The sequence below is a fragment of the Contarinia nasturtii genome, unplaced genomic scaffold, assembly GCF_009176525.2.
Source record: "Contarinia nasturtii isolate CC-2019 unplaced genomic scaffold, AAFC_CNas_1.1 Cnas_scaffold_2678, whole genome shotgun sequence".
In the NCBI taxonomy this organism is placed as follows: domain Eukaryota; kingdom Metazoa; phylum Arthropoda; class Insecta; order Diptera; family Cecidomyiidae; genus Contarinia; species Contarinia nasturtii.
Genome location: NW_022199997.1, coordinates 603284 through 629603, shown reverse-complemented (window position 1 = coordinate 629603; position 26320 = coordinate 603284). Strand labels below are relative to the sequence as shown.

At 34.5% G+C, this 26320-nt stretch overlaps 3 protein-coding genes and 1 long non-coding RNA gene across 5 annotated transcripts in view; 1 reads left to right on the top strand and 3 right to left on the bottom strand.

Annotated features, from left to right (window-relative positions):
* Nucleotides 1-1163: 1163 nt before the first annotated feature.
* LOC116348828 (probable cyclin-dependent serine/threonine-protein kinase DDB_G0292550) lies at nt 1164-19246 on the top strand. 2 transcript variants are annotated; one of them, XM_031779980.1, is made up of 3 exons: nt 1164-1415; nt 8379-10627; nt 18688-19246. In XM_031779980.1, exons 2-3 carry the CDS (start codon nt 9339-9341, stop codon nt 18995-18997), a joined length of 1599 nt encoding a protein of 532 aa, XP_031635840.1. In that variant the 5' UTR covers nt 1164-1415; nt 8379-9338; the 3' UTR covers nt 18998-19246. The 2 variants fall into 2 exon arrangements, with proteins under 2 accessions (XP_031635840.1, XP_031635841.1); XM_031779981.1 differs by lacking the exon at nt 1164-1415 and adding an exon at nt 8095-8247.
* LOC116348829 lies at nt 7128-7761 on the bottom strand. The gene is made up of 3 exons (XR_004201861.1): nt 7650-7761; nt 7323-7557; nt 7128-7254 (listed from the first exon to the last, which is right to left on the bottom strand). It is a non-coding gene; the product is annotated as an uncharacterized LOC116348829 (long non-coding RNA).
* Nucleotides 19247-22472: 3226 nt separating the features above from the next.
* On the bottom strand, nt 22473-24398 carry LOC116348929. Its single transcript, XM_031780153.1, has 2 exons — nt 24127-24398; nt 22473-24066 (listed from the first exon to the last, which is right to left on the bottom strand). Exons 1-2 carry the CDS (start codon nt 24396-24398, stop codon nt 22473-22475), a joined length of 1866 nt encoding a protein of 621 aa, XP_031636013.1.
* A 91-nt stretch (nt 24399-24489) lies between these two features.
* The window catches only part of LOC116348886, a 6923-nt gene continuing 5092 nt past the window's right edge, over nt 24490-26320 (bottom strand). The window contains exons 2-4 of the mRNA XM_031780078.1: nt 25908-26228; nt 25528-25799; nt 24490-25456 (exon numbers count right to left, since the gene is read on the bottom strand). Coding sequence (XP_031635938.1) covers nt 24778-25456; nt 25528-25799; nt 25908-26117 — 1161 coding nt within the window. The 5' untranslated portion in view covers nt 26118-26228 and the 3' untranslated portion in view covers nt 24490-24777. The remainder of the gene's footprint in view (nt 25457-25527; nt 25800-25907; nt 26229-26320) is intronic.

The window sequence follows — 26320 nt, the reverse complement described above, 5'->3', positions numbered from 1 at the left end:
GAACACAGTCGAACTCTCTGATTCATGCAGGTGGTAAAGCTATGGTTAAACCGCCGAAAAAATGATTCAAAGCAGTTCACGGCTCCTGCGGTGCTAACTTTTATCGGCATCCATCATCATCATATCAATTTTCGAATGAATAACAAAAGCAGGTGCCGGAATGGTATGAAAACAATGCGTACAAATAAAATCGTGCATATAATAATTCAGCATGTTCCAAAATGTGTATGCATAATTCATGGTGGCAATTGAAAAACTGAAGCAGCAAAGAAAAAAAACATACACACACACACCAACTATCTCCCAAACAAAATGTGTGCGTGTGCGTATACAGTTGTGAAAAGCCCACGTTATAAATTTTTAATCGTGCCTAATCAATTCAATCTTCTCATCAAACAATGTAATACGCATGTTTAATATTTGAATGGAAATTACTACTTATTCAAATTAACGACCATTGACATGTTTATAGAGAAGAAAATCTGAAATGGCACGGTAGATTAGCAGATTGGACTGGATTGAAATGAACGAAATAAAACATAAAATGAAGCGTCCATCGACGTGTCAGTCATTAAAAAAGAGCAATGAAATGAGATTCTCTTTTTTTTTATGTAGATACGATATAATTAATAATAACGGTCGGAATAGGTGCGATATATTTGTTCAAATGTGATATTAAAGTCGCCCATAATTCATTTGAACGAAGTCATAAATGCGACTCACAAATGAATTGACTTGAATTAATCAGCAAAAGAGAACGATCATTGCTCAAACTATCACCAGCGCGATAATGTGCACTTTGCTTGCATTGCGCTTGCACTATGCACAGGCACAACACATATTTACCGCGCAAAGTTATTATTTTTATTACGAATCATTATTATCAACATGGGATGTGACACGCAGCAACACTACGAACTAAACCAAAATTCAAAAATCGTTCTCGCATTGTTGCACGGTACGCTCGACGTACAGACGAAACACACTGTGTGTGTGAAATTGTTGTTTCCACCACAAGTGCTTATGCGGATGATGTGCTTTTCTCTTCGTTTTGCCTTTAAGACAACCGTTCGCATTATCACCGTCGTTCAGTCGGAATGAATGGAAGCGTGCGATTTTCTGAATGTGTGGCGGCTGCCGAATGAATAAACCATCGCACGCTGACATCGACGACTGGCTTTACTGATCGTCAGTCTATCTTTGCCAAGCATGATAATCAGTTGTGTTTACGCGTACCGGTGTGATTTGTTGATTTACTATTAAAGTTTTATTTCTTGTTTATCGAATCAATTCGCGTGTGTGTGTCTCTGTGTGTACTCTATGTAAAGAAATCATTTTATCTTCATCGATTTTAAGCTGCTTTTTTTCGTGACGCTTTTCAACTCGATGAATGGATACATTAACAAATTGACATCGTATGTAAACGATTATGTTTATTTTTTGCTTGTTTTGTTTAGTTTTTTTATAACTGTTTCTTTTGTAGTTGAATTAGTTCTTATTGCTTCGTTGTGTAGATTGTCAAGTGTTTATTGATTTTAAATTTATGTGTGTAAAGTGTGTTTTTGGTACGGCTTCGTTTATCATCTATGAGCCAATTTTGGCATAAACCACATTTTCGAATAAAAATTTCCATTTCCATCAATACGATATGTTAATTGATTGCATGAATTCTACTGGTTTTATTTTCTAAAGAAAGTAACATTCGCATGAAAGAAATGACCCCTTTAAATAAAAATTGAACGATTGGGTGGTCAGTGTGCTTGTGGTTTACTCGGAAAAGACGTTGTGCCAAGAGAAAAATAAATTACTAGAAATTCCAATGCAATATATCTATTTTGGACTGAACAAGCTTTATATTTAACACCAATTCTATGGTGCTTATTGTGTTAGATTTCATATTTTATTCTCAGAAAGAAAGAGAAAAAAAAGATTGATAATCACTTGTTGACCGAACAGTGCTAAATGATTTGACATGTATTTGGATCATACTAATTGATTCATTGTGACTCCGAAGTTGAAACTATAATTAGATCAAATTATCCATACGTGAAATGAATTGATTCGTGTGCAGTCATTTTAATTAGTTCCATTTTTCAGTTTGATTGAAGATGATAGGTCTGTGTTTAATTCTGCGAAAATATGTACTCAACCGGTCACTGCTGTGAATTATTTATACGAATTTCGATTGATTGAAAGTTTTCGCAGTCATCGCTGTGATTGAAAGGGTTCTTTGTTGAATTATGTTAATTAAGCGATTGATTGAAAATTAGCGAGAATTCGATTTAGCATAAACGTGCAATGCGATTTGTTATTCGGAATTTGCTATTATTGCTTTCGTGTTGATTTACAAATCAAATTCAATCACGTACACAAGAGACTACGTAATTTCTGATTGTCACATCATTAGTGGTCAATTTCAGACATTCAACATTGATGGTGAAAAACCGTCTCCTGGGTAATAATGATTACAAAACAAAGATCGCCAAACAATGTGTTGATGTGGTGGCGTGTATGGATTTGGATTACGTGCACTTCTTTTAAACGATTACACTTTTATTGGCGCATGACTGAAAAATTGTACGTTTTTACCATACACTTTTCTTCTTCTTCTTCTTCTTTTTCACTTTGCATTTCGAAAAGAAGGCAAGTGAAAAATCCAAACGTGTTCACTTGCAATCGTTTTGAATACAATCGAAATGTGAATGCACTACCGAAACGTGTAAATAAATATATAAATCCACACATCTCAATTACGAAATATTGACGCTGGTGTTTTTCTGAAATGGGTACTTTTATTTTCATTCACCATCGACACATACAAGTCGTCGTCGTCGTCGTCGTCGCTATCGTCATTAGTTTTGTTGTTATTTGCTTTTGGCGTAAACCAAATACGGTCAATCTGTGATTGCATGCCGCCAATATTTTTTTGTTTTGTCTTTTCTTTTAATTCGATGGCAAACGACAATTGCAATGATAGCGCACAAACTAAATAAAACCGGGCATATTTTAATTAAGTGCTTTTCCAAATACTACATATTGACACATTTCACATCCTTCGTTCGCCGCCCATTTCACTTCAGATTCTCTGAGGCCGACACACAATTGAGCGAAAAACTAAATCCATATTTGAACATTTAAACGAACAAATAATAAAACAGACGGATCCATTGTAAATACCATACATATAGTTTTTTTTCACTATCTTAATCAAAACAAGAAGATAAAATGAGCAGCGGCAACGGCACAATCATTTCTATGCTCGCCCACAGTTCCCTTCGCATCTTTGCTATTGAAAGTATGAGTGTCTTTTTTTAAATAACGAAATCGAGCGCTGTAATATAAACCAACACACAATCAAAATATTTACTTGAAAGAAAAATTGCGCAAATTACCCTGGTACTGCTTTCAATTGCCGTCATTTTTTTTAATGCCCCGATGGAACAAAACGATGCGATTGCCAAAGGTTTTTTTGTTTGTTTGTTCGTTTATTTGAAAACCTCCAAAATGATAAGTACACTTGAACAAATAAAGAAGATTAATTAAAGATTTAAACAGGTGAGGTTTACGCCAATTTGGTAATTTCTCAATTTTATTTGGAATATTTCGGACAATTTCATTCATACGCTATAGACCGCATCTTGTGTTTATGAGCGCACGTCATTGCAAAATTAGAGCAAGATAATGCGATTGCATATGATCAAAATTTTAAAATGGGACAAAGTGATGAAAAATACACACACAAGCTCAAGCACATGCATAGACACATATTCATTGCGCAAATAAATTAAAATACATTATTGGAAGCTATGATTTTTATAGACGCCAATCGACGATTCAGGCCATTCAAATATTCAAATTCAACCGGACGCAATACGTGACGCTATTGCTTACGAAGCATACTGTAAATCAACGAACACACATAGCTATCACACGGAGTCTGTCGAAACGTTTTATGTAAACACAATCGAAAAGAGAAATGTTTATGTATGCGATGCGATTATTGTTTATAAAAATGCTTTAAACTTCAACTCCGACATCAAGTCTCACACCAGTAAATAAAACAAATGGAAATATTCTATTGAAATATATTACTATATTCATGACTATGTGTATTTTTTGATTATTATTCAATTTTCGAATGCGAATCATTTGATAAGTCCCATCACTTTTCGTTTTTATACATTATACACATTTTCAAAAACACTTGATCACACTGTCGTCAAAACTAAAGTCGATGAAATGATGGCAAAATAGACAAATGTATGCAAAATCGACCATTTAATCGTCTTTTCGACAAAATTAACATTAAAATGTTTTTTCGCTTTGATTCTCAGGCGAATTTTTTGTTCCGCGATACGTTTTCATTTGTTTGGCACGTTTTTGGTATATTCATGCAAATTTTATGTATTCATTGATTGCTTTGTGATTTGTTATCTTCTAACACTATAGTTTTTATTTGTCGCTGATCTTTTGTTTTATTGCAAATCCAAGTTGAAGGTAAAGTAAGTAAACGAAACAGAATTCGAAATTAGTTTGTCAAAAAAAAGTTGCACTTTTTTTTCTAGTCGAGAACGAAATCATAATGAATTCATGATTTGTCCGATTTCCTGCAAATTAGTGATGATGATTTATTCAAACTGATTGACCCGTTTATAAACACAAAGCGAAATCGAACAATAACAAAATGATGACAATAGCTCTTAATACGACATGGGACATGCTTCGACAGTCGACTCAATCAAAAATTATCGACTCAAAAATGCAGTCGAGTGAAGAAGCGACTTGGTGTCTATGGTGGCCACAGCAAAACGTTTTCGAAATGGATCATGAAGAATTTCAGATAAAAAAAACACAACAGCAAAGTGAAAAAAATGTATAGCAAGCTGCTATTAGCAGCAGCAACGACGACGACGAAGACAAAACAAACACACGCCAAATTGATGAGACAAAACCAGAAGCCGGTATACAAAAGAGAGAGAGAGAGAGAGAGAGAGAACAAGAGAGTGAGGAAGAAACGGCAACGCAATAACAAAGAAAATTATGGTGATTTTGTTCTCATTTTTCGGAACAGTGGTTTAACATGAATGCCATCGAGCGTGTGTGCGGATGTAACTTCAACTTGTGATATTACATTGCTACTGCCGTTCATTGTGTGGCTTCTTTTCTCAGTTGACTCTTCTTCATTTCAAGATACGTCTTCGTCGTCATCATGATTGTGTTGCATTTTGGTTGGTGTGTTTATTGTTTCTAAACTTCTGGCAGGTTGTTGTTCTTCTTCACATATTTCTCGTTTGCCGTCAGATTTTTCGTTTGGATTATATGATTTGACGTGTGTGATTGCCATAAGTTATTGTTACGTATGTTTAGTTATTTTGAGTGTGCATCATAAAGATACAACTCGCATATAATTCACATCGGTAGAAGAGAGTCGAGAACGAATGAGAAATAAAGGGCCGAAAACCTTCAGAGCTTCGCGTGCGTCATCTTCTTTTACGTGATTCTCTCTCTCTCTCTCTGTGTGGGTTTTTAGCACACGAAAAAGGTTTTGTGAGATATGAAAACTGTATACATATACAAACAACACACGCCACACATCGCTATTGCAAATTGAATTGTTTCGGTCTTGAGCGATGATTGAAAATGCACACTGAATACAATTAGAAGAACTTGCAGAGAAGTAGTTAAATGTGCCACATTTGAACGTATGTTCATTCATGTTCGTCTTTTTTGTTGTTGTTTTGTTTGATTGTGGCTTTTGTTCCAATCTCTGACTGTTTTTTCCTCTTGGCTTCTTTTACCTTCTTTTTTTTTTGATTATTCGTTGATTTATTTCGTATTATTTGTCTCTGCACTTTACTCTCACATTTGTTGGTTTTATACTATGCCATTACATTGTCGAAACGAGTTCATATATTCAGAGCAATAATTTCTGAGATCGAGAAAATCTCTGTTTTGGTGCAGTCATTTACGATTTCTCATACTCATTGCTCGCCGCAATCATTTTCACGTTTGACGTGCCGCATTAAGATATTTTCGGCCAGCGCAAAAAAAAACCATGCACACATAGTCATAAACGAAAAATAAAAAGAACCGTTTAATAATAATGAATATGTAGAGAGTAAATGTATGAAAGAGGAGGAAGAGCGAGAAAGAGAGAGAGAGCAATCAAGACAAAAATAAGCGAATTACTTGGCGAGATGCATTTAGGTGCGATTACTTTCATAAAACGCCGATGGTCAGTCGGTGCGCGCCATGTCATGCCTGTACTTTATGCGGCCAACATTCACCAAAGTTGCTGCGGTTTGACCATTATATTTATTAATGTGAACACATACGTACGACTATGTTGTTGTTGTTTTTTTTCGCTGTCATGTAAGTGCTTAATTAATCTACCAGCTAATGAGTTTGTTTGCCTGAGCCTCTTTTTTTTCTCAATCTCTTCTCTTGTGCTTGCCAATGTGGATCATTCTTAGCGTGAGAATTTGTGTAATTCAAAGACGGTAATATCGCACCATCAATGCTGCCGCAGCATTGCTGCGAAGCAAATAGTAGTGCGCTCTTTTTTATACAATCCCGTAAGCTGCGGGTCATTTTCAATGGCGACGGACACAAAAATGTCTCACAGTCGGATCAAATGTTTGTTCTATTTTTCTGTTTTTGTCATTCGAACAAAACAACTGAATTGCAGTGCGACATATTGACATTTGGAATTTACCGTTGTATAATTACTTGGCAATCGCTTCCGATCTGGATATAAAAAAAGTCTCTCTCTCTCTAGATAAATTCACTTGGTAGAATTGTCGTTGCCGATCATTTGATCTGTTGTCGACGACAGTATAATTTCAGAAGAAAAAAAAACTCGAAAGTCGAAAGTTAAATTCCATTTCATGCGGAAATCTTTTGAATTTCGTGTGTTTGTATTGCATCAGATCGATGTCAAAATGTCACATTGACAACGATTAACGACGGCATTCTTTTTGTTTTATATGGCCACGTAATTTATTTTCTCGATTTTCTGATACTTCCTTATTGATTCACTTTTTTTTCGTCATTTCAATGATAAATAAAATAAAAGATGTTTAATGAAAATAATAAAAATAAGACATGCTCTGGCAGCAAACGGAACGAAATATCGGTCATTTTCGAAGTGCAGGTTGTTGTTGTTGTTGAGTGATTGTTGCCGATGGTGATAAGCAAAACAGCATCTTCAATATCCTATAAACCGAATGCCACACAATATGACAGCTCGAATAGCTGCATGAACACAAAATTACGTTAAAAATTGAGCATGCGCATGTGAGTAAAAAAGGAAGTAAACATACTTGCGGGTAGGAAACAACTGATCACGAACAACAACAAAAAAAATTAACTACTCATAATGGAAACAAGAAATCTGCATCATTGCCGATGAGAAATGAACGACGAGCCAAATGAAAAGCGATGCGTTGTCACGATCGGTGCGTGTGAGTGCATATGTGACAGGCCATTGATGACTTTTTCCTTTTTATTATGGAAATATCGTCTCTTTGATTGCATTTCATTGGGCGGCAGTTCCGACTGAAGAAAATTGCCATTTTACTCTTTACGTTAACAACATTTTATGTCTGTAACTGATTAATAATAATGATTATTATTTAGCATTTACTTACGGGTCGCCTCATTTGATTGAAACAGCACAGCCAGAGAGTTTGAGCGCTCACTTTACGGAGAGAGTGATTTTGCGACTTCTTCAATAAATATGTGGCTTACAACTTTTTAATGTGATAAATGTTTTTTTCAAAAAAAAAAAAAAAAAAAAAGATTTACTTATTCGCTACATCACAGAATCACATCAATTCGCGACGTGTGGTTTTTTTGCGATCGTCGTTGTTACTGTCGTTGCTGTTGTTATTTTGCGCCACTGTTATTTTCAAACCGAATCGATCTTCGTGTATCGGTTGCTCTTAATAATAATAAAGAAGTATATGTGAATGTATCGAGAGTGTAGAGCAGACCTGTTCTTCATTTCATTGTGTATATATTTGCCATTTTTGTACGATTTTTTTACTGCGCCACTCGTTTCGACGTCTCTTTTCAATTGATTGTCGCGATTCCATTGCCATTACCTTAACGAAGCTCGTCGAAGCCACTGTCTATATAAAATAAACACAAAAATAGTGGAAAAAAAGAAGAAGACAGAAGCTTATCGCCTGTGAACGATAATTCGAAGCATTCGAATCGATCGCAGAGCAAACGACCAAATACATTGTAGGAAGTGATTTAAAATCAATATTTTGTCCACGTTTTTTTTAAATTACTATAAAATTCGCTTAAGTAACACGTATATACTTTAATACATTCTGTTGTTGTATCTCTTTTTTTTCTCTTCTCCATTCCAGATATATCGTTCGATAATCATGATAATTACTTGAGCTTGAGAGATGACCGCGCTCTTAATGAAGATATCGCTGATAACGAATTAACCAACACCACAATTCATTTGAGTAAAATACTACGGCTTGATCCATTTCAATCGCCGTCGAATTAAAAAGTGAAACAAAATTGAAACAAAAAAAAAACAACAACAGCAACACATTGAATTTATCATTAAATCTCAAGTGTGCGACAAACGGGAAAAACGATTTAACAAAATTACGTGAAAGAAAAACCTAAGCACATTTATCGGCAATCGTCGTGTGCGTACAGCTCTTCGGTGTGATCATTGTGAACGTGAAAGATTGAAAGCGAAGACAATAAGAAAAAAGCACACACCATTTATGTATACTGTGGATGTGTGTTAAAAAGGTGAACGAGAAAGACTGCGTCGAAAGAGATTATTGAATGTGCAACGAAGATTGCATTTTAATAGCGCAAACAACATCAACATCACCATCGTCGTTGTCAATTCTCACATCGAACGTAATTAACTATTATCTTATTGACGCGATTTGAAGTTTTTGATAAATATATAATAACGATTATTCAAAAAGAAGAAAAAGAAGAAAAAAATTTCGAATAAAGAAAAGTCAATTTACTGAAGACACTTGTAGCGCTCCGTTGTACACAGAGAATTGTGGTTTAATACGTTCAATCGTGCCGAGTGAGTGTGTGATAGAGCTGAGAAAATTAACATGTAAATTGTTGGAAAAACAGCGCATTCGTGAACGCGAAGAGAAAATAAATCGAAAATAGAAAAGGAAAAGTGTATGATTGCGAATATTTATTGGTAAATGCAAAGGAAGTGAGTGCATTGAATAAACATATATAGCAAAAAAAAAAAACGAAAGAAAAAAACTTGTGAGAAATCGCAAAATCTCGAAGGGAAAACAAGAAAAAGCAAAAGAAGGCCGAATAAAAAAATGGATAAAATAAAAGTGAAAATTGAAAATATAGAGATGTCAAACACAGACGCTATGCTAAAACCGACATTGAGTTCCACCAAATCGATAGACGAAGGATTCGAAAGTGATCCAGACCGTGATTTATCAAACACGGAATCAGATTCGAATCATCATCATTTGCAACAGCAACAGCAACCATCGTCGTCATTGTCTGGCGTTGCTTCGATGGTGGTTCAGTCATCTCCATCGTTTGATGTTCTTCAAAGAACCGATCGTGATGGTGTACAACATACACAAATAACACGTCGACCGTTACATGACTTTCCAGGTCATAAAACATTCGAAAGCGGTACGTCATCTCTATTGAGCGCAAACATTGAAAATCCACGGCGCAACAAAGAATTGGATAAGAATCGCATCGTTTATACAACAAATCCAAAAGTATCAATTCCACGTGCCAGTGGTGGTGGTGGTGCCACGGCCAATCATCAACGTATGTTAACAACAAATAGTTCAATACAATCAACACAATTGGGACACTTAACACCGAATCATTTACAATACAATGGAACCCATGGAACAACGTCAATTGGCAATAATGCATCAACATCAACAATCATTGATCAACATAATCATCATCGTCACCGTTTAACGGGCAAATCAATTGAATCACATGGCAATTCACGTTTGGCCAAATCAACCGAATTGATGTTACGTAGTGGTAATATTGGACGCGAACGCATGAATTTCACACCAGCTACAATCAATGATAATCTCTCACAAGTGGCACTCATTAATGGTAAATTGATTTGTGTGAATATGCCCGTTACACAAATTATTCCAGCTGTATCGATACCATCCGCTGCTGCATCGTCATTGGCAAATGGTTCACATAATCACATCATTCATAATTCCAAGCGACATTTTTCAAATAGCACGAACCCCAGTACGGGCAATCAAGCGACGAAAATTTGCAATAATCATCATCATCAAAAGTACATTAGTAACGGTCGCAATAACAACAGCATCAGCATAAGTGGCGGCGGAGGAGGCAACGGTAATGGCAACAACAACAACAACATCAACGGAATCGCGAATGACGTGAATTCAATCGCTCAACAAGTGAATAATTCGATTATACAAAATGCAAACAGCAGCATTCATACATTTTATCCAGCCGAAGGGAATATCAGTTTGATACAATCACAGTATGGTCTCAAATATAAATCAACACATTTGAACCGAATACAAGAGCAACCGGCACCGATTTCACTCTGGTCACAGTCACTGGCACGCCAACCAAGAAGGTAAATGCATATTTTCCATCTACACAGTTTTATTATTATTTTTTGCATTTTCTATTTCCACGAAATAAACCACTTATTTTATGGACATCATTCGAATCGTTTACGAATCATTAATCAATTCGATTCGACAAATTTTTCTACCCGTTCGTTCGTTCTGTTATCATTATGTTTGACTGTCTTTGTGCATGAATCTTTTTTTTATTTCCAACATGCACTGAATGCATTTTCAAAATGATTATCATCATCGTTAGCGTATTTTTTATTATTCAAGCTTGTGTCATTATATTTATCGGTTTTTGTAAATGCATTAATCAAGCTTATTGAGCAGCCATGCCGAACTACGTTATTGACCAGATGTATACACAGAAAAATAGAAACTACAACGATGACGCTCGCTCCAAAATTATGGTACACAAATAATTTAAAATTATCTATGGTGACACTTGACAGTATGATGATATCCATGTGCCAAAACAACTTTACTAACTGCGCATTTGCATTTCACGAGGTTTTCGTTCAGTCGTGTTATTTATGTTATTGCCGCGGGCATATTGATTCAATGATTTTGGATTTCTCTCTCTTTCTCTCTCTCTCAAATTCATTCGTTCTTCAAATATTTTTCAATGAATATGCAAAATAGACGCGATGAGCTCATTTCAACTTTGGCAATGGCACAATAACAATTTGGATGGTGTCGTCTTTTTTCGTCAGTAAGCCAACAAAACGAGCAATAAATTTCCACATGTAAACGTAAGATAGCTTATTGAGAAATAGAGATTTCAAATTGATGTGAGGATTTGCATACGGAACGAACGAAAGAACACACACCATCAATCGCAAATTGACAACAAAACACATTTTCACAGGTCATGCCAATCGATAAAAATGACTTTGACCAATGAATTTATGGATCGATTCGTTTTTCTTTTATCAGATATTTTCGTATCGCAAATGACAAAATAAAATATAACCTATCAAAATTATTATTGAATTGTTAACAGTGTAGATTCAGAAACGAGTTTGTAAATGTCGTTAATTTTTGCATGGAAACAATTTTTTTTCGTGATTTAAGAAAAACACGATCTCCTTTCGATTTGTGGGCGCTGGACGCTCTTATTGGATGCATGCAATGTCTCGGCATGAGCACTTGAAATGGGTGTCCTTAAATGCGTGTTTATTGAAATGTTGCAAGTTGGGCGTTGTAAAACATTGTTGTTCAACTCAACGCAATGAAACCAATTATTCAGTTGTTGGCGACTGTAAACGAAAACCCAACAACTCAAAGTCAATAGCCGCTCTTTTGGCTTGCTTCTTTCATTTCAATTATGATAATAACCGAAGAGAAAAATTGTATGGATGAACAGATAGCAACTGATTCATGTAACTGACATTTAAATATACAATTTTTTGGCAGTTAAGTAAAAAAACAATTCCAGTTATTTTATGTTGACTTGCAAACCGATGTGGTAACCAACATACACACATACAATGAGAAGAGAATAGTTTTGTGATAGTAGATTATGAAATCGCAATCGCCATCCAATTCGAGTGTTGTGTATGGCTTGCGTGTATGAAATACAGACCATATCATTTTTCGAGGTCATCCGCCTTAGCGAGCACACAATAGTCACCTGAATAATATGAGACAATAAAAGAAGAAGAAAATAGAAACAAACAAACGGCCTAACTGAATTTGATGATATTTTGTGTGTATGTGTGTGTCTTTGCCCATTTTGCTACTGATGTCTTGTGATGCTCTGAATGATATTCAGTGAATTCAAGATAAAATTACAATGAATCTCTGAAACCAAGGAAATGCCAATGAATTGTGCTGCATGTATACGATTTCGATGGGTATTCATACTGCCGAATCAGAATATCTATGAATGAAAATTAAGTTCAATTCAATGCATACGATATAGAAAGGTGTTTGAATGTAATAATGATGTCAAGAAAAACATCACAACTAAACAAAACACGGTGATAGTTGAACCGAAATAGTATCAATGACAAAAAAAAGACATAATTCGCTATTGATACTGTGAGTAACTGTGTTTTGACAAACTATTCAAACTTTAGTTGAATACATTTTTGCATCGAATTTCAGAATTGCGAATTGCGAAGCCTTTTTTTAGCGAGATATATTGAGTAGAAACAAAACAAACCAAGAAAATTGGTTCGGCCACGTATGTGTATGTTGAATGTGTGATATATTTGTTAGCGGCATTTTTTCACTCAAAAACAACAGAAGAAAAAAATAACCAGAAAATCAAAATGTGAAATTTATTACGATCACCAATATTTGTGCAGGGAATGGAACTGAATATGATTGAATAATGGCATACGAAAAAAACAGCAAAATTAATGGCACTTATCGAAGATTCATTGCGAACGACGGTGAATTATGATTGTTTTTTTTCTTCGCTCTCCATCGCATTGCGATTCATTATAAACTTAATCATATATATTTTTGATCAGCATTTGATGGACGCCGTGCTTTTCCTTGTGCGTATTTTCATCGTTTTGTTTGCCTTTCTTTCTCTTTTTCTTCGCGATCATCCACATTTTAATCATGTCTTTTGATTTCGTAACTTTATCAGCGTTTTTGTAGTGATTCGCTTGCGAGAGTGCATTGGCATCGTTGCCACAACGTCAAAATGACGGAAAGATAGAAACTTAATAACTGCTTGACTATTTGGTGAATGCGTTAAAACAATGTGTGTACCAGGGTACGCACATATCACTTTCGTTTGTCACAAAATGAAAAATTACCAACATTAACAGAGTGTCTGAGATAGCAGTGTGAAGATTTTTGCACTGGAAATTCAACGGTTTCAATCTTTCAATTCTTGTTTAGAGATCTTTCTAAATTTGTTTTATTTTTTCGCGAGATCCATAAATGGATGGCATTTTTTAAAGAAAAAAGATTAGTTAAGCAACTGAAATCTATATTAATTTAATTCGATATTACAAATGAAACATGTCTCTTCGCCAGAGGCTATGAATCAATGGTATTGGTCATTTATGTATTGAATAATTTGTTCACTGAATTTCGATAGCACATTGACCGGGCTTATGAAAGTGATCTTTCCAAGCTGACAGTAATTGCAGAGTCATCAAGCCGAATCAATTAGACTGAAAAAGATGAGTAAAAGAAAACTCGAATCACCAGTCGATTTATTGCTCAAAGGCATTAGTCAGTATTGCTCCATTGTTGTATAATCGATTTACTGCTTTCGTGTGTATCATCTTCGCCTAAATTTATGATGATTTCCGGTAAATTAATGCCTCTCATTTTCTATGTTTATCTTAAATTTTAAATCCATTTCAACTTGTTATGAATATGATAGCGTGTATACATTTTAAAATATCGATTGATTTACACAGCGAATATGATACAATGTTTATTTCGTCTTGAAAGACTTAAAAACAAATTTATGGCCATTTTAATTTGTTGACTGATTCTAAAAATAGCAATATATCTGACAAAGAAACATAAATTTCATTTAATATTCAATCAGTTGCAAAGTGAAATGGAGAAAATATTATGGTGACCAGTCGATCGTAAGAAAACAGTCACAACAACAGATTTCTATTTGTTGTTTTGTTCACCTCCGCCTCCTTCGTCGTTTGCTTGTGCAATCCAACAATTCTCATTAGGCGGTAGATTTAGAAGTGTCTTGAACGCAGTAATTAAATGTGACATACATTTCAATAAATCAACCGCAACGATGACGACGACGACCACGGAACACAATCCTATTCTTGTGATATATCCAAATGTAAAAGTTTTTCCTTTTTTGTGTACACTGTACACTTTACACATCAAACCGTTTGTTGCTGTCTGCACACACGCTCCATCCATCATCCGTGCGGATTGTCCATCAAGTGTACGAGTGCCACAAGCATATTTATGTTATCCGTATTCGTTTTTTTTAACTCTCTCGGCAAAACTTTTATCGCCTCTTGCCGTGCGCATTTCAAAATAAGAAATGCGATCCGCACATAGTAATAAAACTGAACCAAGTCACACAAATGTATAAGGAATGATTCATTAGTTCAGTTTTAGCGTGTAGTAATTTGCTGTTGACCGCATTCTCTTCACCATGTTTTTTTCTTCTTACTTTGGACATTGTTTTGCGCTGCTATGATTTTTTTTTTCTCTCTTCATTAATTTGGTGAACGAGCGCGAACGCAGCAATTCAACAGTTTATGAATGAAATTTTCTTTTCAATGTCTCTCTCTCTCTCTCTCTCTCTCTGTATCTATCTCCTTTGCTTGATGCATTTGTTGATTTTATCCGGCGTCAACTTGCCAAATAGAAATATGATTATGGCTTTGCCCATTTGTGACGGTCTGGTATATCGAATGCTTTGAGAAGAGACTCGCACAGAGAGGAAAAAAGGAAATAAATGATAAACAAACATATTTGGGTGTTATAATAACCAGTTGAAACTGGTTGAATCGCTCACTTCGTGTGAAATGTACATTTGTGGTCCTCAAAAACTTTTTACGATAATAACTCTCAAATTTGAATGAGAACAAAACAAAAATAAATTTACATTGAAATTTAAATGAATTCGAGATTGTCAGCATGTGAAACGATGAATAACACCAATCAAATGAGTCATGACCGACAAAAAAAGGGAATTTGAAACACCGCCGTTTGTTCGCAAGAAAAACAATTAAAACCGAGTTGAACGAAGAAAAAAAATATTTGAGCCGCGAATGCGATGAATTTCGCAAATTCAGTTTTTATGAATGTGCGTGCGTTATAAAAAGGCATTTTATGCCTTTATGATCGCGTCGAATAACCGGAGGCATGAAATACTTCAAAAAAATACATATGTTTATTAATAAGTCGCCGTCGAGATTTTTGATGCGAATATAAGCTTTACTCTCGAAATGTAAAATAGCTCGAGTAATTAAAATTGTCGGTGTCGACTTCATTATTATTTCGCATATCTACAAAAATACATTATTTTTTACCATTTGATCTGCTGAACCGCAAAATTAAACGGCAAAATAACACGACGAAAACGTCATTTCCGAAAGCAATTATTTGCATGTGCACAAAAATTCGAATACACATCCAAAAATAAGAAAGTTAAAATTAGTTTTCCTTAGAATATGAAAGAGTGTGGGAGTTTTTTTATCATTACATTGATAATAAGATTTTTTTTGTTTTCTGCTAAATTACCAAAGATAGGCGTACAATTTGTGTGTATTCCGGCAAAAAAATTCCATTAGTTTGCTTTTTTTGCGAAATGACACGATAGTAGCCATATTTCAATACATAAAATCATGTACGATCAATAGATTGAGAGAGAAAAAGAGAAACATTTGCGATTTAAAAATATGAAGAAAAAAAAAACATTGAACAATACGAACGAAATCGTAAAAAAATTCATTTTCCCATCCGCATCGCAAACTCTTTATGCATATGAAATGTAAACATGAGCGCAACCATTTCTTTTTCTCTGTGATGATTATGTCTTTCTTTTAACTTCGGCTCATATCTGTTTTTTTTATGTGCGTTTCTTTTGATTTATAATTTGAAAAAGTCATTTGTGTATGCTTTTTTTCTCTGCAAACGAGTAAAGACTCTCTATTGTGCTGTTCGGAATGTCATATGCAAAGAAAAGACTAAAGACTTGACTGAACAATTGGAATGAACTGGAAAACAAATGATAAAAACAATATAGTAAAGTGATGCATACAAACGTCATTCAAATCAATTTCACCGGTAAAATATGCACCCATCGAACAAACAAACAATCTGCATATTTGATAGTTTGAGGTAAAAGGGTAAATGGTGCCAGCAACAACAAAAAAGAATCCAACAAAATCACATTAGTTCCCGATCATTAACTTCTGCTTGGAATAAAGAGCAACATTACAACAGGTGTTGTAGGCAACATTGTGTGCAGAAATTCCGGTACATTTCACGACCTACGGGGTTTTGCAGCATGAAATGCGTTTCATTATTAATCATTCGAAATGCCAAGTTATGCCAGCGCGTGCACCAATATAATCAATGGAATCGAAATGCGTGGTGATGCAAAATTGTGCACGTCGAGTTTTCATTTCATTAATTTTATCAAACTGAGAAAATGCATCAAACACATCACAGTTATTACGAAGGAAGAGTCGTAGAGAGCATGCAAACAAATAGATCATAAATACGCGTGAAATGATAAACGGAAAGGAAAACTGCAATGCATTCAATATATACGTAGATGGTGTATGGTAACTTTTGTTGGTCGTGCATTAATCAATCCACCCTATGCAACGCACAATATGTAGTAATAATACCTGATGCTTTCAATCACAAATATGGCAATTCGCCAAATCGCAGTTGAATTTCCTTTGCGTTGATGCCGATGTGGCTGTTGTTGTTATTTTTTTTTTTTTTTTTTTTTTTTTTTTTTGTATAATTTTTCGAAAGTCATGAGAAGTGTTACGATGAGCTGCTGCATTGAATTCATCTCATCTAATTTATGAAATTGTTCGCATTAAATCGCGCATATTTTCTATGGCAAATGCACATATTTCACTGGAGCACACAAGAATATCAAATGCTCACATAAGCCATAGTGTATGCAGTGGAAATGAAATATAGACGCTCTTTTTCACTCCATTTGATGTATGCACTGTGCTGCCATAGAGTTTTGATTTGATTTCACGGGTTAATTAAATGCATATATGAATACAATTCGAGATGCTTTATATTCTCTTTCTTCTCCAATAATGGGTTGTTTTTATGCTTCTCTCTTCTTATATTTCATTGCACGTTCCCGACTAATGAAGCACGTTGGAATGCAATTGTTTTTGTTCCAATTTCAATTTTTAGACTCTCAAGTCTCATGCCAAACAATTTCTCAAAATTGGCACACACGTTGCAAATTATAAAACCAAATCGAAAATGAAAACGACTTTTTCATCGGTCTCCCTGTATGCAACACTCTCTGTACATACAGTACCGTAAATAAAACACACGTTTTCATTCGACATCTGTGTCTGGGTCTGTTTATATTGTTTTCATATTCACTCACCTTTTCATGTGTGCATTAAATTTCAATATTAAGATACACTCTTCAGTATCATTTTTCTAGCTGATGGTCATTGAAACCTCTAATGTATGTAAGCAATAACATTGTTCAAATGATTAAAAAGTAATTTGATGTTCATGAATGCTCTGATGGTCATTACATCTAAAATATGTTATATTCCCGTTTGCGAATCGGCTTGCATGAACGAGACAAGAAACATGCGCCCAGCGATCTCACTGTCTGTGGGGCAAACATCTTTAACATTTTTTCCCTCTTTGCAAAGTGCAAATTGACCAATCAATCAATTAAGTTTATTATATGAAAGAAACAATCAACCTGTAAACTGTCTGGCCCCAATGACAAAAACAAGCTAATCGTTTCTTGTTTCTGTCAGCAGCAGTGGCAGCATAAAGAGAGAGAGAAAAAAACCATCGACAAATCAAATGTTTGTATATATATAAATGTATTTCAAGAATTTACGGCATTTCAATTGTACAGCAAACAATTTATTGAAAGTGAAACGACCGCGCGGCTCCTCTATTCGGATGCCAAAGAATGAGACGGACGTTTAAATTGAAAATTAAAAGTGTTGATTCTTTGTTCAAGAAATAAGATGGATATTTCCCAACTTTTATTTTTATTGACCTATTCAAAGCATATAGGCGAAAAAAAGCTTGACTTTGATGGTCGACGGGTCAAAATGAATGTTACAATGATTTGATTGAACATCACATTGCTCTGAATTTTGTAAATAAGATATTATCCAAACTCACTGGGAATCACATACACACACGTTGTGTGTGAAATGAAAACAAAACACACATATATAATGGATTGCATTTTCATCAAGCATCTTATAATAATCAAAGCGATTAGATAAGGTGTTTTTTGTTCGCTGATTGAATTATAATTTTAAGGTCTAGTCAGTTATTGATTTCATAACAGCATATGTCGATTAAATATTAATTTTGTATTTTTTTATTTTTTTATCTCTTTCCCTCTCTGCAGGTTGATGTCATCATCAAACGATCCACAGTCGATAATCGTGCATCATTCAATGGCCATTAAACCGCCAAGCATTGGTTTGTCTCAGAAAATCAAAGAGTTGGCTTCATCAGCTGGTCTTCTGTCACTTTCAGCATCTGGATTGGCGTCGTTGTCGTCATCATCACCATCTCCCCCAACATCGTTTTCCAGTGCAAATGCCAAAATTAAAATGCCATTAAAACCTGTGATCAAAACCAAAGGTTCACCAGTTCCCGTCGATTATCCGAAAAAAGTTACTTTTAGCGATTTTGCAACCGTTCAAGTTGTTTGAACAAATTAAAAGAAAAAAAAAATGGAATGCCAACCAAAATAACCGAGATAGATAAACACAGCTAAAATAAAATCAAAGTTATCAAATACAAATTGGAAATTATAGACATCGCTATATAACCGAGGATATGAAGAAAAAAAACTGCATTCTAAAAATAACATTATCGTACAAATTGCCTAGAAAATTATACGATGTTATTTACTCTCAGCTATTTTAATTGGCCAACAAAGTACGCAAAAAGAGAATAGACTTTGGATTCTGTGCCTTGTACGCTTTTTTTTCAGTCACTTTGTGATATCGATGGCACTCTTTGAGCTGTACAATATCGAAAATTGGTCAAAGCACTTTCACATCAGCACACGGTGACTGTATGGCTATAAACTTCGTGTGAGTGCGAGTGTGCGGTGTATCAAATTAAATGCCGTCAAACTTGTCCAAGTGCACGCATCGATCGCTTATCGTTTCAAATACCCAATAATTAAATTGTCATGCAAAAAAGTCTCAAATCATATGTTTACCTCACTTGAACAATGCACACCGCACCGTACCACATCAAAACAAAAACCATAATGGACAATTCACGGCTTTTAGTAGAACGTCGAAGCTGGTTATTTCCATGGTCAATGAACGTTTCTCGTTGACACTTTTCGAGTGTGCGAATGAACGAACGCAAGTTGGCGATTGAAAGCGCATTAGTGGAAAAAAAAAGGTGTTAATAGGTTGTTCAAGTGTTACTTTGATCCACAAAAAAAAATATCTTACAATACTTTCATTAATACACTGAATTATTATTGATCCGGTCAGAAACACTCTTTTCTTCTTAAAACCTGTTGAATTTAATGGCCATTATTTTTCCTTTCTTCTGACAGCTTGTGTATTGCTGTTGCAGTGCTTTTTTTCATTTTTTTTTCTTTACTTCGAACGATCGAACGAGCGAGCGTGTGTGTGTGTGTAAAGTGATCGCATTGTTCAGCGATTTGAACAATTGATTTCACATCGAAATCGTGAACACCGACATACGCTCAATTTCTCACCTGATCGTAATTAAATTTATTGAAACAGAATCCATATTTTTGTTGGTTGATTTTTTATTTTTGTGGCAAAGCGAATCAAGAAACTGAGAGTTTAATCTAGAAAGTTTGTAAATCAATTAAAACTTTCGTTTCAACATTTTAATAATAGAATGTTCAATGTTAATCGGTCGAAGATCATTATTCCAATTTGTCTAGTGAAATTTTTTTGATTTTCTTTTGTGTCTTCGCACTTGAAAATGTGGCTTGAAATTTGGATTAACTTGATTTCTTTATGTAATTCCAATTGAATTGTTTTTATATTTTTACAGAAAAAGTCTTAATATTTTTGACATTCAACGACAAATTCGAGCTCACCTGTTAGTATCCGTCGATTTTCAGATCGAAAATCGATAAGGATGAATTATCTCCTTGGCAATAATAGAAAAAAACATACGAAATACAAACTCAAACGTACTTTTAGTCTTTTCTCCACACACCAAAATACTTTTATTTTTATATTTTTCAACTTGTTTACATCACAATGCACGCTAATCCTTTGAGAAAAAAATACGTAAGCTAAAAAATGCAATGAATGGCGCTCCCGTAATGAAAAAGAGAGATTGTTTTGAATTTATCGTTTGTATAAATTTAAAATCAATTCGATATTGTTTTTTCTTCTATGTTATTTATTTCCACTCTTCTTATTTTGTATATTTGTTGTTAATCGTAGAAAATATATAATAGATCAGGAAATGAAATGAAATTGACTGGACATTTAGACAGAGAAAGAGAGAGCGTTTGATATTCATTGAATTAGATAATTAATATGTAAATCGATATAATTGTATGTTTTTTCAACAGATTTTGTAACAAAAATTTATGCAAAAAAAGATACGGAAAGAAGAGCATATCAAATCGTATTATTTAAGAGACTATTGTAAAAAATATATATCAGTAGTTTTAAATAAAATCAAATGAATAAACATTCAAATAAAACCATTTCTGGTGTCTTTTTTTCGGTTGATAGCCGGCGAGGTCTTCTCTTCATTTGTTTATTTTGTTTATGGTCATTTCAAATTTGCAGACAATGGACGTGATGTGCGGGCATGGGAATTACGAATGATGGAATTGTGAGTGAGAAAACACGTGTTGTAATATATGAATGTTCATACCAACAGCAGTATATGGACGAATGAAAATGAAGCCGATTTAATAAAAAAAAAATGCCATTGTGATTATTGGTAATTTTTTGTATCAGTGTGTGGTTATACCTCAACTGACGTTGCTGTGCGCGCTTTGTTTCTTTTATGAAGTTGATAGATCGCATTAGATCATATTCAATTAACACAGTCATCAATTTTGTAGTGCAATGCGTGTGAAATAAAGCGATTTGAAAATGTAAAAGGTAGGTAAATTGTATGCGAAAACGGCATTGACCCATTCTTTTTTTGGTAATTAATTTTGCGTTTGATTTTTTGTGCGATCGATCCATCTAACCATAGAAAGCATAAATGTCAAAAACTGAGATGATGAACATTTAATTAGATTACACAAGTGTATTTTGTCATCTTCAATATGGGTCCATTAAATGTGATCTTCCATCTCAATTTATGCCACCTGCTCATATTTTTTTCAACGAACGCTTACCAAATCACATGACATTTTAAAGAAAATGGAACTCCGTTTGTAAGATCATGAGATGACCTTTCTCACGTTGACAATATTGATTATTATGGTATTTTTTTTATATTATATTGTCTAAAAGTGGTCAAAAAAAAGTGTTCGCTTTTTCCTTAATTCGCACAAAACCATACAAATTCAATTTCGATAAACAAAGTCTTGTCTTATTTGGTCTAAAAAAAAGCGTTTGACTGCTTTTATTTGACTTCATTTTCTTCTGTTTGAATTGGTAATTAACCTTGATGATTGTGATATACGATGCGAAAGAAACTACATTGAAAATTGCTCACAATTAAAAGGAACACCCATCGAACTAGTTAATTAATAAACTATGAGCGTGGTCAGTGCTCGACAACAACACATACAAACAGACATAAGCGTGTTAACACACAAAAATAACGATTACCGAAAAAATTAAAGCAAAAAAAACCGGTTATGCTTGGCCGGCTAGAAAGAGAAGGTAGTGTGCGCCTGATGCATTTCATTTATGCTGACACGAAAACCGGCTTCAGACCGAAAACTTCATAATTTATTGACCGTAATTCTTTTTAATTAATAGGCCTGTGAAATGAAAACACTTTTTCCTCTTATATTTTGGAAGAGCAACTACCACTGACTGGTGTGCAAATGAAAGTAAATTAAAAACAACACACAAAACAACAATTCGGTGCCGGAAACAAAAATGCACAATAAAAATCATTTTCATTCATTTGTTTTTGTTTCTTTCCTTATTTGGAGTAAACACTTATGATTTTCAATTTAAAAAAAAAAAACATTTTTTTTTATGATCGGCGTTTTGCTACATAGATTTCAAAGAGAAATACGAAAAAACTTACAATACAGCCGAAAACAAGAATGTAAAATGCCAATTGAAGGTGAGAAATTGAAATGGGAACATCATGCTCGTTGGTCGATTTTCGATGGCGATTTTGAATCAATTTCTCCATATGCAATTTCATGTCGTTCAAACGATCCAAGAGGCCACAATCTTGATATTGCCCTAGTATCCAATTAACTCGACCCTTATACGGCGATCCGTATGCTAAAGCATATACATTCAAAAACGGCACAGGACACTCCGGCATTTGTAAAAAGGTATCGAATAAATTGTGTTTATTCAAAATATTTCGAAATATATGGTCCTTATGGGCGTATGCGTATGACACATTTTTCTGGCCGACATTGTAAACAATTTCACTTGTATGGGAAACGGCATGAATGCGTCCCATGAGATGTTCGTATTTTTTCGATTTCATTAGAGAATCGTTCATTAGGTCGGCGTATTTTTGTAGGGTGAGTATGTGATAATTTGATTGCTCCAATTGGTGTAATGTTGTGATATCCGGCAATCGAGATTTCACCATCAGATATGACGTGAGATTGCTATTATACCATTGTGTTATAACCGCAGAATATATGATCCATAGACCCAATATGATTTTAGCCAATAGTGTATGTGGTGAACGCATATATGGTTGATTCAAATTCCATCCGAACAGACGCAAAACTACATGGTCGAATGAATATGATTTGCACGGTTGTATGGTGTTGTAAATATAAAAGAAAATCGCATAAACAGGTAATGCAACGATGATTAGTATCCAAACGGGTATTTCAAATGCATCGAATATATTATTGAGATCCAATGTGAAGCCAGATCGTGGCACTAAAAAGCACAAATCATCGCGTCCAATCGATAAAGTGGGTTCAATTATGCCGAAAAATTGTTGCATACGAAAAAATCGTGCATTAAAACTCATGTCGACCGTTTCATTTTGTAATAGAGCAAAAACGCCCGTCGTCGTTTTATTCGGATACATTTCACCAATTGAACAACCATCTTGGGGTTCAATCAATTTAAATGTTGCGTTCATTTTTTTCGCAACCATTTCACCAAATTTAGCATCAACACCGTCCATAATTGTCTTTCCATTGATTTCATGGAATTCCGCCCGTTGTGGCTCAAAAAACATACCCATCCGTAATTTATGACCATTTAGATTTTTTGTTTTGTCATAGAATAACCGTTCCACACGAATTTCACTCACATTTAATGAAATAAGTTTCTTATCGAACGGCGAATAGGTAAAACAATTCAGTTTGTCGGTCCAAAATACAATGATTACATTCAATACTTGACGTTGCCAAAATTGATTGAAAATCGCCTTCAACTCGATGTCTACCGATTCGGATGTTAGCTTTTCAGTGAAAACGATCGCATAGTACGTATATTCTTTGTTTTTCATCTTCTTTTTAACATACGACAAATTCAAGTCTTGTGAATTTCGCAAAATATTCAGGGAGTACAGCTCGATTCCAATGTTTTCTCGTTCATATGGATTGACGTCCAGTTCTTGTTGTTTGGAACTATCATATCTTTTGAAGGGAATATTTTTTTAATCAACAGCTTGGGTTTAAAAATTTAAAATTACTTACCCATGTAAAAAGATGCCCGACGATGTACAGCGATTCAATGCACGAATAATTCGATCGAAAAATGCAAATGGAACATGTTTCTCAATCGAAATATTCATAAAAATCGTTCGAATATTACAAAATACTTTTGAAATATATGTTGATATATGATACTGATGATCTACTGATGCAATCTCTTCAAATTTAAAGTGGAGTTTTTCTGCATCGGACGATGATTCGAGGTAGGAAAAAATGGAAATGACCAGAATGATACAAACCCAAGTGCGTACCATTTTTAACGACGAAGAGTGGTCAGTTCTCGGCTACGACTGAAAATTAACTACACCTCAATACAGTTCAATTGATTCGTTTAATTCGTTTGATTGATTCGTGGTGAGAATACATATATTTAATATTTTTCCTACTGATTGACATGCCGTACTCTCTTCTCGTGATATATTTTGACAAAATGAAATGTGACATTTTCTATATTTAAACTATAGTGAATAATCCCTATTTAGGAAATGGAAAAATGACATGAATGTCATCAAAATTGACAGCTACTTAATTTTCTATATGATGAATTGACCTTGATAAGTTGTCAACTGCAACGACGGTTTTCGAAGGTCAAAAACGATGAAAATTATTCTTTCATCACTAATCGAATACTTTTCAATGTACAGTTTTTTTCGTGTGACATTTTTTAACAGATTTCCTAGTATGATTTTTAATTTGCAAAAAAATGTAATTTTGTGATATTGTCTCACATATAAATGCAAAAATAGCAATTGCAATACCAATAAAGTACATATAAAATACCGTTTGAAGATTTGATATACTGAATGCAACATTAGCATCGTCACCGCCTAGTTTGGCTTGATTCTTTTGTTCGCCAACGGTATTAATTCGTTCCCATTTTTCGATGATTCCACCTTCTTGTGCCTGTCGAATGATAAAGTTGATGCGTCCTTTAAGTGGTGTACCATATTTGATCCCGTGTACGGCCAAATAAGGAATTGCACACTGTTTTACTTGATGGAAATAGACTTCGGAATTTTTCGTAAAGTTTCGACGCCAGTGCACATTGATATGATACTTATTTGCAAAAGCATACGAACTATCAAATGTTTGAATTTTTTCTTTCAATATCGGATTTGTTCCATTCTCGAGTCGTTTAAACAGTGGCTTGTAAACACCCTTATACTTTGGATCGTCGAAAAACTCAATAATTTGTTTATTATAGCGCGTAAGTGATAAAATTTTTAAATTGCTTTTCGTCAATTCTTCAATGTTTTGAATGTTTGCTAGCTCTTTGGGAGCAATTAAAGAACCTGACATTTTAGCTTGGTACCTAAATTTTGGTAAAGTAAGAAAAGAATATTTTAAACAACACAATATAAATCATTAAACACAAGTACGTACATTGAGGAGAGGATGAACATAAACCATATCCAGAAGATGAATAGAATGCGTTGTCTATATTTTTTGGGATCGTAGCTGGACGATTGCTGTATCATATGAGCGTAAAATTGAAAGATAAAATACTGAAACGACTGCAGTCCCTTGAAGCCATTGATAAGCACATAAAATATAAGCACATAGCTTGGTAATGTTAATGCAATTGTTAACCATGTTTCGCCGAGAAATGGTCGAAAAATATTCGATAGATCCGGGGCCTTTCCTTTCCGTGGTACCTGGTAAAGTAAGAATAGAATATAAATCTACTAGTACGCAGTATTGGACTCCAAAACCACACATCAAGTGCAAACATTATCAATTCATAGATTTCATTTCAATCATACCAGAAAGCAAATGTCATCTCGTCCAACTGCATACGTGGCTTCGACTTTTCCTTCAAAATGATTCAAACGATAAAAACGCACATTCATTCCAAAATCATATTTTCCACTTCTCAACTCAGCCAAGCATCCGCTTGCCTTTCCACTGGTTTCATTATACTCTCCAATTTCTTCGCCGTCGGACGGTTTGTCCAATACAAGTGTTGCATTCATTTTTGTAACAATTAATTGCGTCAAAAGTCCATCGGTTCCATCTAAAGCAGTGATATTGTGTGTATTCGATGGATCAAATCGAGCGCGCGACTCATCAAAAAACGAAACAACCTTAAGTGAAATGTTTTTTGTTAAACGGCGTGATATCCAGTAACATTAATTTATACTAAATTTTTACTTTACATTGATATCACAAAGAGTCG